At 44.4% G+C, this 18,242-nt stretch overlaps 1 protein-coding gene across 3 annotated transcripts in view; it reads left to right on the plus strand.

Moving 5' to 3' along the window:
* CUNH20orf194 (chromosome unknown C20orf194 homolog) overlaps positions 1-18,242 on the plus strand; it is a 173,810-nt gene that overhangs the window by 106,915 nt on the left and 48,653 nt on the right. For all 3 annotated transcript variants that reach the window (XM_033185811.1, XM_033185812.1, XM_033185813.1), the window contains exons 21-23: positions 7,664-7,767; positions 15,345-15,491; positions 16,549-16,637. In XM_033185811.1, coding sequence (XP_033041702.1) covers positions 7,664-7,767; positions 15,345-15,491; positions 16,549-16,637 — 340 coding nt within the window. The remainder of the gene's footprint in view (positions 1-7,663; positions 7,768-15,344; positions 15,492-16,548; positions 16,638-18,242) is intronic.

Here is an 18,242-nt window from a genome sequence, read left to right on the forward strand (position 1 = left end):
CATCACATTCATGACCTCATCTAACCCCTATTTCCTTCCAAAAGCCCCATCTCCAGATAACATCACTTTTGGGGTTAAGGCTTCAACATTGGAATTTTGGAGAGGACACAAACATTCAGTCTCTAATGTGATAAGGCAAGTTCCCACCTTTTTTTTCTTCTTCAGGAGTATCTTGGCTGTTCTTAGCACTTTGCTCAAAGTTACTGACATTTTTGTGTTGGCTTTTCAGGATTTTCAGAAGACTTGTTGGGTTTGTTTTTTTTTTTTCTGAAATTGTGTTCAATTTAAAGATCACTTTGGAGAGAATTGTCATTTTTACCATGTCAAGTAAACCTGAGTTTTCCAGTTCATGAATATGATGTGTATTTATGTCTTTTTAATGCCCATTAATATAGCATTATAATTTTCTCATTATTTTATATCTTTTTTACTGTCAGAAATATCTTTTACGATTATACTTTTGATGCTTTATCTAGGATTATAATCCTAAATTATGGTAGAATTGCTGGTTATAGGATTAACTGTATTTAATATTCATATATTTGCTTGTATTCCTTAATCTTATTCTTTATTAATTCTAATAATCTAGATCCTTCGGAGTTTTACTTGTAGGCACTCATATGATCTGTGAATTATGATGGCTTTATTTCTTCCTTTCCAATTATTATATTTCTTTGTCTTGCCTTCACTGGCTCAGACCACTAGTACATCATGGAATAGAAGTAATGATAACAGGCATTCTTGTGTTATTCCTGTCTAGCAGAGAGAGCTTTCCGCTTCCTCTGTGTTTTGATACTTGTGAGTTTTTTTTTTTTTTTTGGTGGTTACCTTTATTGCAATAAGAACATTCCCCTTTCATTACAAGTTTAATAAGTTTTTATCATGAATGTTTCTTGATTTTTATTAGTGCTTTTTTCCTGCACTTACAACTTTGTTCCTTTAATCTATTAACATAATAAACTACTATATTACTTGATTTTTTTAATGTTAATTCTACGTTGTTGGGAAGAGCTAACTGGATCGTTATTTTTAGTATACTGCTAGACTCAGTTTGCTAATAGTTTCATTTGCTAATAGTTTTGTTAGGATTATTACATCATAAATGGGATTAGCTGATTTTCCTTTTTTGTATTGTAATTTCTGGTTTAGGGTCAGATTTTCTAGCCAAGGAGTATTCTCTTTTGTACTTCCTTACTGTGAAATATTATGTATGAGATTTGAATTATTTATTTTTTGACTCTTAGTACTTGCCTATGAAACACTGAAGGCATGATTTATTTTTTAAGGAAAGGTTTTTAACTACTGATTTAGTTTCTTTAATGATTATGGAGTTAGTCAGGTTTTTAATTTCTACTTGATCAGTCTTGGAAACAGAATTTTCTAGGAATTTTTTTTCCTTTTATCTAAGTTTTTCAGATTTTTGGTAAAAGAAAGTTTTTCAAATTTCTGTACTTTAAAGACGTTGCCCCACCCCTGTCTTCTTACTTTTGTATTGTTTTTAAGCAGAAATCTGCTGTCATCCTTATCTTTGTTTGCTTCTTTCTTTTTTTGTTTTGTTTTGTTTGTTTGTTTGTTTGTTTTTGAGGCAGAGTTCCACTCTTGTTGCCCAGGCTGGAGTGCAATGGCACAATCTCAGCTCATGGCAACCTCCACCTCCCGGGTTCAAGCAATTCTGCCTCAGCCTCCCGAGTAGCTGGGATTACAGGCATGTGCCACCACACCTGGCTAATTTTGTATTTTTAGTAGAGATGGGGTTTCTTTGTGTTGGTCAGGCTGATCTTGAGCTCCCAACCTCAGGTGATCCACCTTCCTCAGCCTCCCAAAATTCTGGGGTTTCAGGAGTGAGCCACTGCGCCCGGCCTGTTTCTATGTAAGATATCCTTTTCCCCCAACTGCTTATCACTGATTTTAGGCAGTTTGGTTTTTAAAATTTTTTTTTCAGCAATTTGGTTTTGATGTGATTTGGTGTGGTTTTCTTCATGTTTTTTTTGTTTGTTTTTTGTTTTAAGATGGAGTTTCACTTGCCACCCAGGTTGGAGTGCAGTGGCATAATCTTGGCTCACTGCAGCCTCCGCCCCCTGTGTTTAAGTGATTCTCCTGCCTTAGCCTCCCAAGTAACTGAGACTACAGGCACCCACCACCACACTCAGCCTGAATTTTTTGTGTTCTTAATAAAGACGGGGTTTCACCATGTTGACCAGGCTAGTCTCAAACTCCTGACCTCAGGTGATCCGCCCACCTCGGCTTCCCAAAGTACTGGGATTACAGGCATGAGCCACCGCACCAGCTTCTTCATGGTTTTTGTGCTTTGGATTTTTTTAGCTTCTTGGATGGATGAGTTTATAGTCTTCCTCAAATGCAGAAGCTTGTCAGCCATTTTTTTTTTAAACGTTTCTCCCCTCCTCTTCAGGGATTCCCATTACATATGTATCGGGCTGCTTGAAGTTGGCCCACAGATCCCTGATGTTCCCTACTATTGTGATCAGGGTTTTTTCTCTTTGTGTTTTGTTTTGCATAGTTTCTACTTCTGTTTATTCTGATTTACTCACCTTTTCTTCTGCATTGTCTACTGCCATTAATTTCATCCAGTGTATTTTTCTTCTTAGACATTGTATTTTTCATATTTAGAAGTTTGATTTGAATCTTTTTTATATCTTTTATGTCTCAAACTAATATGGTTCATTCTTTTCTCCAGCTTATTAAATGTGATATAGTTATATCTGTTTTAATAACTTTTTCTTATTTTATTATTATTTTTTAATAGAGATGGGGTCTCATTGTGTTGTCCATGCTGATCTCAAACTCCTGGCCTCAAACAGTCCACCCATCTCGGCCTCCCAAAGTACTGGGATTACAGGCATGTACCCCTGTGCCCAACCAATAACTTTTTCTTCTAATCCTATTACCTGGTCTTGCTTTTTAAAGCTTTATTAGGCAGGAAGCAGAGCAACATTTGACTTAGGACTAATTTTACCCCACTACTGTAGCAAAATCCTTTTCAGTACTCTACCCAATATCCCTGTGAAGTATGAGGTTTTCCTCTGTGGCTGATGAGAATGGGCAGAATTTCCATTGTGAGGGATGTATTGATGTTTGCTGTTTGACATATGAATATCCAGTTTTTGCAGCACCATTTGTTGAAAAGACTCTTCTTTCTCTTTTGAATTGTCTTTTCACCTTTGTTGAAAATCAGTAGACCATATATGTATGGGTTCTATTGTTTCCTACAGGCATCAGTGAATGGTTGGTGCTTAGGCAGCTCCTTCACTCTCCCTATAGTGATTTACAGATTCCAGAGTGTTTTTACATTGGGCAGAAATTGTTAGCAATGCAGAGCAGGATCCTGGACCCACTGAAACATGGGACAGTGAATACATCCTGAGAACCCTGGGGACCAATCTGGCTTTCACCTTTGTGTGTTGTAGAGGCCCAGACCAGTGGTGGTTTGCTCTCTGCTGCCATATTTCTGCACCCTCTCATGTGTTGCCTTGTGTCCACCTGAAGCTATTGAGGGACACTTTTTAAAAATTTCTTGAGAGGAAGTCTCACTCTGTCATCCAGGCTGGAGTGCAGTGGTGTGATCTTGGCTCACTGTAGCCTCTGCCTCCTGGGTTCAAGCAATTCTTGTGCCTCAGCCACTCAAGTAGCTGGATTACAGGCATGTGGTACCACGCCTGGCTAATTTTTTTATTTTATATTATTATTATCATTATTTTAGTAAAGATGGAGTTTCACCATGTTGGCTAGGCTGGTCTTGATATCCAGGCCTCACGTGAAGCTCCCACCTCAGCCTCCCAAAGTGCTGGGATTACAGGCATGAGCCACTGCACCTGGCTGGAGGAACACTTTAAAAACAAAGGTTTTGGTCTGGCACGATGGCTCACACCTGTAATCCCAGCACTATGGGAGGCTGAGGCGGGCAGATCACCTGAGGTCAGGAGTTCGAGACCAGCCTGGCCAACATGATGAAACCCCATCTCTACTAAAAATACAAAAATTAGCCAGACCATGGTGGCGCATGCCTGTAATCCCAGCTACTCGGGAAGCTGAGGCATGAGAATCGCTTGAACCTGGGAGGCAGAGATTGCAGTGAGCCGAGATTGCACCACTACACTCCAGCCAGAGCAACAGAGTGAGACTGCATCTCAAAAAAAAAGTAAAGGTTTGTACAGCACTGAGCATGAGGGAACTGTTTGGCTGCCTATTTTTTTTTTTTTTTTTGAGACGGAGTCTCGCTCTGTCGCCCAGGCTGGAGTGCAGTGGCCGGATCTCAGCTCACTGCAAGCTCCGCCTCCCGGGTTCACGCCATTCTCCTGCCTCAGCCTCCGGAGTAGCTGGGACTACAGGCGCCCGCCACCGCGCCCGGCTAGTTTTTTGTATTTTTTTAGTAGAGACGGGGTTTCACCGTGTTAGCCAGGATGGTCTCGATCTCCTGACCTCGTGATCCGCCCGTCTCGGCCTCCCAAAGTGCTGGGATTACAGGCTTGAGCCACCGCGCCCAGCCTTGGCTGCCTATTACTTGTAACATGGGTTACATTCAGGAACAGAATGTCAAGAGAAGTAAGCAAGTCACAGAATACATGATTAGGATTTCATTTATATAAAAACAAAAGCAGACAAAACTAGGTAATACACAGTTTACAGATACATTCAAGTGTGGTAAAACCATCCAGAATTCAGGATGCTGTTCCCCCTTGGGTGGAAGAGAAGGACTGTCATTGAGGAAGGCCATCCAGGGGGTTTCAGTGGTGCTAATGCTCAATTTCTTAGGCCCGGTGGTGAGTGCATAGATATTTGGGTTTTGTTGTTGTTGCTTTGTTTTTTTTTTTTTTTTCTTTAAACCTTGTGTGTACATTTCACACACATTTATAGACATAGGATGAAAATCATCTAGCCATTGTATCATAAATTTCCCCAGCAGTGATAAATGTTCCCTCTTCCCATAGACTGGACTGTTGGAAGATTTTTATTTGTACAGCCAGTTTTCTGAAAGAGGAAAGCCAAATTCTTCATTGGCATTTGCTTGGTATCTTGGTTTACCCTGAGGGCTCATCCCTCTTTCGTTGAACTTCCAGGGATGCAGAGCTCAATCAAAGGCAGAACCAAACTGCAGTCCTCCTGGTTTTGGGGCAGTAATGAGAAACTTCCTCTTATCCTGGATTTTCAGACTTATAGATTGGAGGAGAAAGGACAGAGCTCATCCACTAAGGACACCAAGGATGGCACAAAAAGTCAGGGAGATCTCCTCAGGAGTTGGCTGCCCTGGCCCCTGTGAACCCCTGCAAAGGCATGGCCCTCAGACCACTGTCTGACAGTCAAGAGTCCAGAGCAGATACCAGAAGGGTTATTGCTTCAAGTGGATTAGGATCTGAGACCAGAGCACAGGCACTGGGCCGCCCAGTAAGTCACTTCACTTATCTCATGTGTGCTCTGAGAATAATGACAGAGTTACTGCTCACAGAGCCAGGCTGAGGGGCAGCTGCGATCACAGGACAGATCACAGGACAGTACTGAAATTAGATCCTGTTTACTGAGACCTTGCCTTGGCCCATGCCCCATAATGAGTGCTTTTCCAGCACTGTCTTGTGAATTTGTCTTCCTCTTTTCCATTTTGTTTTGAGGCTTTAGAGTCTAGTGGGAGAGGAAATGCTGGAGATGACCTCACTCATCCTTTCCCGTCTTCCTATTGAGTAGATGGAATGTGCCAGCTTCTCCAATCTGTGCTTTTTTCTGGAAGCTTCAGGATTTTGAGGTTTGTCCAGGAGGCCTTTCGAGTAGCACCAGACTTGTTTCTGAAAAGGTTCACTTCAAAAGTACACAGGTAGAGAGGTACCCAGGACAGGGAAGGGTGCAGGTACTAAGCACTCAGCAGCAGGAGCAGTTTCTACCTCGTGATACCTGTGGACCCCTCGTATCTCTGGAAACAGTAAGTAGAGTCATCTTGTGGTAGGAGTTGGTGGGGTTGTGGTTTTAGGAGAGTGCTGAAGGTCTGGAATGAGCTCTGTAGGCTGATGGAAGAAGTGGGGAGACAGCAGTAAACAGGCTACGGGACAGCACTGTGGCCTGTTGTGGTTGAGGGAGCAGAGAAGGCACATCATCAGATTCACCACAGCTGGGCTTTGGACAGGGGAGAATTGAAAGAAAAAAAGGCGTGAGAGAAGTGAAGGGCACCAGCGTGGTATAGTGTCTTTGGCATCAGACAAACCTGTGTTCTATACCTGGCTCCACCACCAAGTAATACTGTGATTTTGGGGGAAATCTCTCTAAGCTTGAGTTTTCTCAGAGGGCCTCAGAAAAAGGCAGTATGCATGGAAAGCCAGGCTACTTGTTGGAGAGTAGAGGTTTCCAGAGCTTGAACCTGGATAGTTGCTGGCTGTGGCCGCCACAGATTTTAAGGTTGGCTTGTCCCTCTGACTGGGCATCTGGTTCTTCCATGAGAGGCAGGTGCCAGTTCTTCTTGTACCTAAAAACTGCCTCCTTCTCCCTTCACTTCTCCTGTCTGCTGTGAACACATACTAACTAAGCCCCTCCCTTCCTTCTGAAACCTCACCTCCTCAGGAAGCCTTCAAAGCTTGCAGTCTCTAGATTCCTCACCCAGGATGCGAATGCGGCCCTCAGACTCCTGGCCTTCGCTATTCTTGTCATTCCGATCTCCAGAGCTTTGCACTGCTTTTCTGGAGCTACAACTCAAGGAATCAGTCTCACTTATTTATCTCTTGACCTTTGCCTTGGCAATGAGGTCTTAATGACAATAAACTCAAACCTGTGCCTTGAGCTTTAAGAACTACTTCATCTCCTCTCTGTATGTAGAAACATGGAAAGAAAAGCTGTTATAGGAATGGAAGATTCAGCTTGGACCAGCCCCAGAGAGCAGCTTCACCTGGGAGTCTTATGGATGCTCTGGGTGCTGTTTTTGTGTCTCCAAAGCAAGCCCAGGCCCGACATTAATCTTTGTCATCTTAGTTGTCCATCTTTTCCATGGTCTGCTCCCTAGGGCCTATACCGAGCTGCTGTATATGACCTTGACCATCCAGGACACAACAGCTCTCCTTAGACTTGAATCCTTGTTCCGAGCAACCCACATCCGTGTCCACCTGCCACCCATCTTGCTTTTGTGAACTACAGAAGAGCAACCCCCCAGTGTCTGTAGAACCTACTCATTACCTAACTCAAATGTTCCATTGCTGGGCACAGGGACCTTAAACTCCCTTCACCAGTCTTCAGCTGAGAGTCGAATGCTCCTTCTCGGGCCCTAAGTGAGGGATGTGGTCTCTCTAAGGCTGAGCCAGCTTCTGGCAAAGCAGAAGAAAAGAAAATCTGTAAACTCAGTAGATGGAGCAGATATACCCAAAGTCTTTTTTAGTGTGTTTCCCTGGAAGATACTCATAAGGGAATGTGAATTTTGCTTCTCCCCGTTAGCTGATAGTTTATTCACTTGTTTTTCTAATTCTTATGCAAAGACTACATCTGATGCCTCGTTTCCCTCTGAGGCTGTGGGAGGTTACTTTGGCTTCCTCAGAGCACAGGGCTCAGTATACAAATTGCATAATGTAATTGCTACTGATACTGGCCTCTAGTTACCACACTGCTGTTTAAGAGGACATTGGAATCTGACCCAGAGCACCCAGCCCTCCAGCTCTGACCAACTCTCTTTTCCTTCCAGGGAATGTTCATTTCTTCTCTAGTGGCCTTCTGTTTTCTCACTGTCGTCATGGAAGTATCATCATTTCCAAGGATCACATGAATTCCATTTCCTTCTATGATGGGGTAGGTGTTTTACTAGTCAGTGGCTTTTTTGGTCGGAAAGTTCCTCACACTTTTGAGGGGAAAACTAAATAACTCCTGTCTCCCCTCCACTACCACAGGGCAGTATGTCAGGAACCAGCACAGCCACTGAGGCAGTCAGGGAGAGAGGTTGTGGAGAGGCCTGGGCATTCTCAAGACACTTATGAGCCTCGTCAACCTCACTGCTCTGTAAAGGGCTTACCTAGAAAGGGCTTCTGGTCAGAAGGGCCAGCAGCTACCCATGCCCAATTCATTTACCATAAAGAGGACTATAACGTAGGCTGAGAAGGCCTCCAGTGGCCCCTCTCAGGTGGCCTTCAGGCCCAGGGACATAGGCTCACCCACTGAAAAACCAGAAAGGAGCTGCATCCTGTGGTATTGATGAGGCTTCACATACACATTAGCATGGACAGGATTGTAAGTGAGCCAGAGAGGGAGAGAAATGGCTCACTTTCCCTGTGAGAGTTTAACCCCTCCTCCATCATACACCCAGACTTCCTCTCCAGCTCTGTAAAAGTTCCACCGTCCTGTAACAGTCCTCTAAGTTCACCGGGCTGCACCAACACTTCCCCTTCACTTTAAGGGGAAGAGGGTAGCAATGAGTTTCTCCTAGCCTTTACTCTGTGGCCAAGGCACAGCTTGTCTCAGTGCAACACCAGAGCAGAGGGCAGGCCTGCCACTCTACCTGGTCTCAGCCTCAAAACCAGTCTGTCTGGGAACTAGGACAGAGACTATGTGAGGTATTTTGGTCAGATGGCTCAGAAAACAAATTCTTTGAGCAAGTTTTCCTTCCATATAGAGCCTGCAGCCTTAAAGGCTGTTCAAAAATGTAGGCAGACCAATTGGACACATTGGATGGCCCTATTAGATTAAAGCTTTGCCATTAGGTTAAAGAGTCTTCCAATATCAGGGAAGAAAGAATGCATCATGAAAAGCACAGTACTAGGATAATAAGTAGCTAATTTTGACAAAAAATAGATTCTTACCTCTACCAAAAATCAAAATGAACTTCTTTTTTTTTTTTTTTTTTTGAGACGGAGTCTTGCTCTGTCACCCGGGCTGGAGTGCAGTGGCCGGATCTCAGCTCACTGCAAGCTCCGCCTCCCGGGTTTTACGCCATTCTCCTGCCTCAGCCTCCGGAGTAGCTGGGACTACAGGCGCCCGCCACCTCGCCCAGCTAGTTTTTTGTATTTTTAGTAGAGACAGGGTTTCACCGTGTTAGCCAGGATGGTCTTGATCTCCTGACCTCGTGATCCGCCCGTCTCGGCCTCCCAAAGTGCTGGGATTACAGGCTTGAGCCACTGCGCCCGGCCCAAAATGAACTTCTGAGGGATTAAAATTAAATATATTTAAATTTCACAAATAGAATATAAAAATGAATATTTATTAAACTTCTAGGGGTTAGAAGACTTCCTAAGCTTAGAAACAATACAAGAAATTCTAAAGGAAAAATGAGTCAAATTTGACCAGTTACTGAATTTTTTTTTTTGAGACGGAGTCTCGCTCTGTTGCCCAGGCGGGAGTGCAGTGGTGCCATCTCGGCTCACTGCAAGCTCTGCCTACCAGGTTCATGCCATTCTCCTGCCTCAGCCTCCCAAGTAGCTGGGACTACAGGTGCCCGCCACCATGCCCGGATAATTTTTTGTATTTTTAGTAGAGATGGGATTTCACTGTGTTAGCCAGGATGGTCTCCATCTCCTGACCTCGTGGTCCGCCCACCTCGGCCTCCCAGAGTGCTGGGATTACAGGTATGAGCCCCTGCACCTGGCTGACCAGTTACTGATTTTAAAAAATTTTTTGCTGACAATTTAACTTATTGAAGTATACTGTAAATACAACTAACTATTGATTTAAAGCTTTGGCAGATGTGTACATTCATGAAACCACCTTTACAATCAAACCAAAATATTTCGTCATGCCCTTTTACAGATCATCTTTCCCTCCACTCCTGGGTTCAGACAACCACTGATTAGTTTTTGTCACTATATATTAGTTTGCATTTTCTAAAATGTTATATAAATGAACATCATCTATTCTGTATCCTTTGAGTCTGACATTTTCCACTTAACATAGTGATTTTTAGATTCATCCATGTTGTGTATGTAAATAGCTGTGTTCTCCTTATTGCTAAGTAGTATTCCATTGTATGGGTATATCATAAAATTTATCAGACTAATTAGTAATACAAAACCCTTTAAAAAGTATTTTAGGGGATGGGGAGGGGTTGATCAATGAATACAAAGTTAGAAAGGATGAGTAAGTTCTAGTGTTCTGTTGAACAGTAGGATGCCTGCAGTCAACAGTAAGGTGTTTAGATCTCAAAATAGCTAGAAGAGAAGATTCTGAATGATAAATGTTTGAGGTAATGGATTTCTCGTTCATTACCCTGATTTAATCATTACATAATGTATACATGTATTGAAACAATACATTATACCCCATAAATATGTGCATATTGTGTATTAATTAAAAATAAAAAATAATTTTTTATGGCCAGGCACAGTGGCTCATGCCTGTAATCCCAGCACTTTGGGAGACTGGGGCAGGTGGATCACCTGAGGTCAGGAGTTAAAGACCAGCCTAGCCAACATGGTGAAACCCCATCTCTACTAAACAAAAATTAACTGAGCGTGGTGGTACACGCCTGTAATCCAGGCTACTTGGGAGGCTGAGGCAGCAGAATCGCATCAACCTGGGAGGCCGAGGTTGCAGTGAGCCGAGATCGCACCACTGCACTCCAGCCTGGGCTACAGAGTGAGAATGTCGCAAAAAAAAAAAAAATATATATATATATATATAATAATTTTTTAAAAGTATTTCAAAAGGCAAATTTTTAAAATTCGGAAAAACATTTTTGGTGATTTAGACAAATGAGTTAATATTTTTTTTCTGCAAAGAGTTGTATCTTTATTAACATGGAAACACTGAGTCCCAGGTCAGGGGTGTTCAGAGGACATGAGGCTACTTAACAGATAGAAGAAATTACATCAGAAACAACCTCCTGCTATCATATGTAACAGTAAACTAGCATTTATTGTTAAATTATGCTAATATAGTATTGAAGTATACTAACTTATACTAAAGAACTGTTGGCAGAGGAGAACTGGAATAGCTCATGTCAAGCCGTGGGGGTGGCCCAACAGGGTGAGAGAGTGCAGTCACTGGAAATGCTTACTGACAGTATATGATAACATGGCTGATGGTAATGATAAATTAAGTTTTAAAAACAGAATATGGGGCTGGGCGTGGTGGCTCACACCTGTAATCCTAGCACTTTGGGAGGCCGAGAAGGGTGGATCACCTGAGGTCAGGAGTTCGAGACCAGCCTCACCAGCATGGTGAAATGCTGTCTCTACTAAAAATACAGAAATTAGCTGTGCATGGTAGTGTGCGCCTGTGGTCCCAGGTACTCGGGAGACTGAGGCAGGAGAATCGCTTTTACCCGGGAGGGGGAGGTTGCAGTGAGCCGAGATTGCGCCATTGCACTCCAGCCTGGGCACCAAGTCTGGTGAAACTCCATCTCAAAAAAGAAAAAAAAAAAAAGGCCAAGCATGATGGCATGTGCCTGAAGTCACAGCTATTTGGGAGACTTAGGTGGGAGGATCACTTGAGCCCAGAAGTTCGAGGTTGCAATGAGCTCGAACTTACAATGAGCTATGATTGTACCACTGCACTCCAGCCTGGGAAACAGGGGAAGACCCTGTCTCTGAAAAAAAAAAACGGAAAACGAAAGTACTAAATGTTAGCTGTAGTTGGGTTTAGATGATGGGACTTTCGATTTTTTTTTTTAACTTTCTTCTCTGTTCTATTTTTATAATTTTTTTCAAAATGAGTTTCATTTATATGCCCTACCAGTGAACAATCTGAGAAAGATACTAATAAAACAATTCCAGGGCTGGATGCAGTGGCTGAAGCCTGTAATGCCAGCACTTTGGGAGGCCAAGGCAGGTGGATCACTTGAGTCCAGGACTTTGAGACAAGCCTGGGTAACGTGGTGAAACTCCGTCTCTACGAAAGATGATGATGATGATGATTATTATTATTTAGATGGAGTCTTGCTCTGTCACCCAGGCTGGAGTGCACCCAGCCTCAAAAAATTTTTTTAAATTAGTGGGGCATGGTGGCACATGTCTATAGTCCCAAGCTACTTGAGAGGTGAGGTGGGGGGATCTCCTGAGCCCAGGAGGCAGCAGTTGCAGTGAGCTGTGATCATGCCACACTGTGCTCTAGCCTGAGCAACAGAGTGAGACCCTGTCTCAAAAAAAGAAAACAATTTACATTAGCATCAAAAACACTAAAGTACTAAGGAGTAAATTTAACCAAGAAAACGAGAGATTTGTACACTGAAAACTGTAAAATATTGCAGAAAAATTAAAGACAACCTAAATGAAGGAAAAACATCCATGTTCATGAATCAGAAGACTTAATATTAAGACAGTACTGCCCAACGCAATCTACAGGTTCAGTGCCGTCCGTATCAAAATCCCAATGGCATTTTTTGCAGATAGGAAAACCCTACTCGGCGTGGTGGCTCACACAATCCCAGCACTTTAAGAGGCTGAGGCGGGTGGATCACTTGAGGTCAGGAGTTTGAGACCAACCTGGCCAGCATGGTGAAACGCTGTCTCTACTAATAATACAAAAATTAGGAAGATGTGGTGGCGCATACCTATAATCCCAGCTACTTGGAAGGCTAAGGCACAAGAATCGCTTGAACCTGGGAGGCAGAGGTTGCAGTGAGCCAAGATTGTGCCACGACACTCCAAACTGGGTAACAGAGTGAAAACTATGTTTCTAAAAAAAAAAAGAAAGAAAGAAATAGGAAAACTAGGAAAACCCATCCTAAACTTCATATAGAATATATAGACTCTCAAGAGACCCTGATTGTTTTTTTTTGTTTGTTTGTTGTTTGTTTGTTTGTTTTTTTGGTTTTTTTTGAGACGGAGTCTCGCTCTGTCGCCCGGGCTGGAGTGCAGTGGCCGGATCTCAGCTCACTGCAAGCTCCGCCTCCCGGGTTTACGCCATTCTCCTGCCTCAGCCTCCCGAGTAGCTGGGACTACAGACGCCCGCCACCTCGCCCGGCTAGCTTTTTGTATTTTTTTTAGTAGAGACGGGGTTTCACCGTGTTCGCCAGGATGGTCTCGATCTCCTGACCTCGTGATCCGCCCGTCTCGGCCTCCCAAAGTGCTGGGATTACAGGCTTGAGCCACCGCGCCCGGCCGAGACCCTGATTGTTTAAAACAATCTTGAAAAAGAAAGTTGTAGCCGGGCGCGATGGCTCAAGCCTGTAATCCCAGCACTTTGGGAGGCCGAGACGGGCGGATCACGAGGTCAGGAGATCGAGACCATCCTGGCGAACACGGTGAAACCCTGTCTCTACTAAAAGTACAAAAAACTAGCCGGGCGAGGTGGCAGGCGCCTATAGTCCCAGCTACTTGGGAGACTGAGGCAGGAGAATGGCGTAAAACCCGGGAGGCGGAGCTTGCAGTGAGCTGAGATCCGGCCACTGCACTCCAGCCCAGGTGACAGAGCAAGACTCCGTCTCAAAAAAAAAAGAAGAAAGTTGTAACACATACATTTTCTTGTTTCGAAACTCTCTGTGAAGCTACAGTGACCTAACAGTGTGGTACTGGCAAAAGGTCAGGTATATGGACCAGTGGACTAGACCCATGGAGAGCCCAGAAATAAACTTTTGTATCAAATCATTTCTGACAAGGATGCCAGAACCATTCAATGTCAAAAGGACAGTCTTTTTAACTCATGGTGCTGAGAGGCCTGGTGCGGTGGCTCATGCCTGTAATCCCAGCACTTTGGGAGGCCGAGGATGGCAGATCGCTTGAGGCTAAGAGTTCAAGACCAGCCTGGCCAACATGGCAAAACCCTGTCTGTACTAAAAATACAGAAATTAGCTGGGTGTGGTGGGCGGGCGCCTGTAATCCCAGCCAGGCAGGAGGCTGAAGCATGAGAATCGCTTGAACCCAGGAGACGGAGGCCAGTGAGCCAAGATGGCGCCACTGCACTCCAACCTGGGCACAGGTGCCCTGAGTGGGACCCTGTCTCAAAAAAAAAAAATGGTGCTGGGAAAACTAGATATCCGTGTGCAAGAGAATGAAGTTTGACCTTTACTTTATGCCCTGTACAATAAATTAACTGAAAATGGATCAAAAACATAAACGTTAAGAGCTAAAACAGGCCGGGCGCGGTGGCTCAAGCCTGTAATCCCAGCACTTTGGGAGGCCGAGACGGGCGGATCACGAGGTCAGGAGATCGAGACCATCCTGGCTAACACGGTGAAACCCCGTCTCTACTAAAAAAAATACAAAAAATTAGCCGGGCAAGATGGCGGGCGCCTGTAGTCCCAGCTACTTGGGAGGCTGAGGTGAGAGAATGGCGTAAACCCGGGAGGCGGAGCTTGCAGTGAGCTGAGATCCGGCCACTGCACTCCAGCCTGGGTGACAGAGCGAGACTCCGTCTCAACAAAAAAAAAAAAAAAAAAAAAAAAAAAAACTAAAACAATATGCAATCCCAGCACTTTGGGAGGCGGAGGCGGGCAGATCATGAGGTTGGGAGTTCGAGACCAGCCTGGCCAGCATAGTGAAACCCCATCTCTACTGAAAATACAAGCATTAGCTGGGCATGGTGGCACGCACCTGTAGTCCCAGCTACTCGGGAGGCTGAAGCAGGAGAATTGCTTGAACCCAGGAGGCGGAGGTTGCAGCAAGCTGAGATCACGCTTTTGCACTCCAACTGGACGACAGAGTGAGAGTCCGTCTCAAAAAAAAAAAAAACAAAACAAAACACAGAGCTACAATGGTAAAACTCTTTGAAGAAAATACAGGAGAAAATCTTGATGATATTGGATTTGGCAATGATTTCTTGGATGTGATACTAAAAAGCACAGACAGCAAATGAAAAAAATATGTAAATTGGACTCCATCAATATTTAAAACTTCTGTGTATTAAAGGACATTATCCAGAGAGTGAAAAGACAATCCTCAGAATGGAAGAAAACATTCACAAATCATTTATCTGATAAGGGATTAATATCCTAGAACGAATTTTGAGATAACATTTTCACTTTAGGGGAAAAAATCCAGATTAGGGGTGGTGGCTCACTCCTGTAATCCCAACACTTGGGGAGGCCAAGGTGGGAGGATTACTTGAGACCAGGAGTTTGAGACCAGCCTGGGCAACATAGAAAGCCCCTGTCTCTGCAGAAAGTTTTAAAAAAAGTATCCAGGCATGGTGGCATGTGTCTGTAGTCTCAGCTACTTGAGGGGCTGAGGCAGAAAAATTGCTTGAGCCCAGGAGGTCGAGGCTTCAGTGAGCCATCACACTCTAGCCTGGGTGACAGAGCAAGACCCTGTCTCAAAAAAAAAAAAAAATCCTTTTATTTCCTGTATCTCCTATAAGTAAAGCGCATCTATACCAAACCCCAGTGAACTACATAATGTGACAATAATTGTATCGAAATTGATTCTGTGTGTTCTGGCAGTAGTTGTGAGTGCTATAATTGCGCAGATGCCCTTCTTGCTGATGCTCCCTCCTTTTCTCTTTAGGATTCCACCAGTACTGTTGCTGCTCTTCTCATAGACTTCAAAAGCTCATTGCTTCCTCACCTCCCAGTTCATTTCCATGGATCAAGCAGTTTTCTGATGATTGCCCTTTTCCCCAAATCGAAGATATACCAAGCATTTTACTCAGAGGTAACATCAGTCATTATTCAGCAAAACTACTACTACTTTTTTCCCCCCTAGCAATATAAATGGTAAGGCAGCATCTTGGGGCTAACAGTGAAGTGATGAGAGGCAGCGTTACGAGGGCTGGCTGGTGTGGGGTGACTGCTTCTCATCCCTTCAGGTTCTGGAATGGTGCTGTTGGCAGGGAGAGGTGAGAGCCTAAGGAAACTGAACAAGAGGGTTTTTAGCCTTTAAGAAAAATCTACTTTGTCCTCTTTAAATCCTAGTTAGAGTTATCTCTTATTTAGCTACTTTATTGAATTGTTGGGCCCTACCTACTGAATTAGTGTTCTCTTTGCCACCCTGTACTCTCCTTCCCCATGGGTCACGGTCCCTCTTGCGAATAGTACCACCTGGCAGGCTGCACATTATAGATGAGGGAGTTTACAAGAATGATACGACCCACTTAGAGACCAAGCAATAGCCAAAGCCAAACTGATGGCTAACCTCATGACTAGTGGGAATTCTTGGAAAGGTGTGGTTACAGCAGCTTGTGATGGGACAGTGTTCCTCCCTCAGGTCAGATTCGCAGACCATAGAGGATGCAAGAGTTGACCTTGGCTGTAGAATAGTTTCTCAGCCCAGTCTGTGTCTCCCAGCTTTGCTGGACCTTTTTACCTCCTTGTGCTTATCCTTTCAATCTGGGAAAGTAAAGACAGCCCTTTAGATTCTCTTCAGCCATCCCTCTGCCTCTAGGCAGGAGTTACTTGAACCACTCCTGTCTGTCTCCCTAGAGGAGAACATGCCTCTGCTGCGAGGACAGTGTTACCCGACCCCTTTCTCCATGCTTCCTGACCTCTCAAGGAGCAGAATCCCTGGGGGAGTAACCCAGAAAGACATTCTGGTTTTTAAAAATACAGAACAAAATTGCTTCAGGCCTCTATTTTTGAAGCAAACTTGTTTGTTATAGTCATTTTCTCTGCAGTGACAGTCTAGATTTTCAACAACCATCAAATCCCCATGTGGGTTCCATATCCTGTTGTTGGGTTTAAAGTGTTCTTTGCTCAAATTCTGTTTTGTTTAGGTCTTCTCCCTCTGGCAACAGCAGGATAACTCAGGGCTCTCTTTAAAAGTGATCCAGGAAGATGGATTATCTGTGGAACAAAAGAGATTGTAAGTGGCTGCTTCAATATTTGTGCTTGCTTCCCTAGGCTTTGTGGGCGTGCTTTCTCTGCAGGATGCCTCGCATTATGTAACACAGGGGTCTTGGCTTCTGAAAGGGTCAACACAGACATTTCAATGCTGCCAGCTTGCAGGTAGCCGGTGCCCTTGGGGGAATAGAAGGCAAGAGAGGGCCACTGTGCAGTGCCTCACACTTGTTATCCCAACACTTTGGGAGGCTAAGGCAGGAGGATGAATTGAGCACAAGAGTTTGAGACCAGCCTGCCTGGGCAACATAGTGAGACTCCATCTCTACAAAAACTTAAAAATTAGCTGGGTATAGTGGCACATGCCTGTAGTTTCCGCTACTCAGGAGGCCGGGGTGGAAGGGTTACTTGAGACCAGGAGTTAAATGTTGCAGTGAGCCATGACCGTGCCACTGCACTTCAACCTGAGTGATGGATCAAGACCTTTTCTCAAAAAAAAAAAAAAAAAAAAAAAAGGTCCCCACTGCCAGGAGCCAGTGTAGCTATGAGGGGCCACCTCTCACAGCCCTGACCCGGGCCAGGCATGATGTTGGGCGCCGGGCCAGTCTCACCTGTCTTGGGGAGCCCAGGGTCTTACTCTGTTCAGTGGTGCGGTCCTGGCTCACTGCAGCGTTGACCTCCCAGGCTCAGGTGATCGTCCCACTTAGCAATTGGGACTACAGAGGTTGCAGAACTTGAAGCTAATTTACCTTGTACATGTAAAGTGCATTTTCCTGATCCAAACAAGCTTCACTGTTTTCAGCTAACAGTAACTCCAGATGAGGGTTACTACCAGGGTAGAAAATTTCAGCTTGAAGTTCCCAATGCGTACAACATGGTGCCTCCCAAAATGAAATGTCTGACCAAGATCTGGCACCTCAACATCACAGAGATAGGGGAAATATGTCTGAGTTTACTGAGAGAACATTCAATTGACGGCACAGCTGGACTCCCATGAGAACATTACAGGATGTCGTTTGGGGATTAAACTCTTTGTTTACTGATCTTTTGAATTTTGGTGATCCACTGAATATTGAAGCTGCAGAACATCATTTGCAGGACAAGGAGGACTTCCAGAATAAAGTGGACAACTACATCAAGCATTATGCCAGATGATAAAAGGGGATGATTGCAGGCCCATGGACTGTGTTATAGTTTGTCTCTAATGTGAAATAGCAAGAGGTAGCCCCACCTCCCATCCTCACGCTCCCTCTCAGTCCCCTGGATTGCCCCAGTCCTGTGACCATGTTCCCCTGAAGAAGACCGTCTTCGTGACTGGTCATTGTATATGGAGAATTCAACATAATACATCAAGGGCTTCTTTTTTTTTTTTTTTTTTTTTTTGAGACGGAGTCTCGCTCTGCCGCCCGGGCTGGAGTGCAGTGGCCGGATCTCAGCTCACTGCAAGCTCCGCCTCCCGGGTTCACGCCATTCTCCTGCCTCAGCCTCCCGAGTAGCTGGGACTACAGGCACCCGCCACCACGCCCGGCTAGATTTTTGTATTTTTTTTTTTTTTAGTAGAGACGGGGTTTCACCGTGTTAGCCAGGATGGTCTCGATCTCCTGACCTCGTGATCCGCCCGTCTCGGCCT

This window comes from Trachypithecus francoisi, unplaced genomic scaffold (assembly GCF_009764315.1).
Source record: "Trachypithecus francoisi isolate TF-2019V2 unplaced genomic scaffold, Tfra_2.0 Lachesis_group21, whole genome shotgun sequence".
NCBI classification, from domain to species: Eukaryota; Metazoa; Chordata; class Mammalia; order Primates; family Cercopithecidae; genus Trachypithecus; species Trachypithecus francoisi.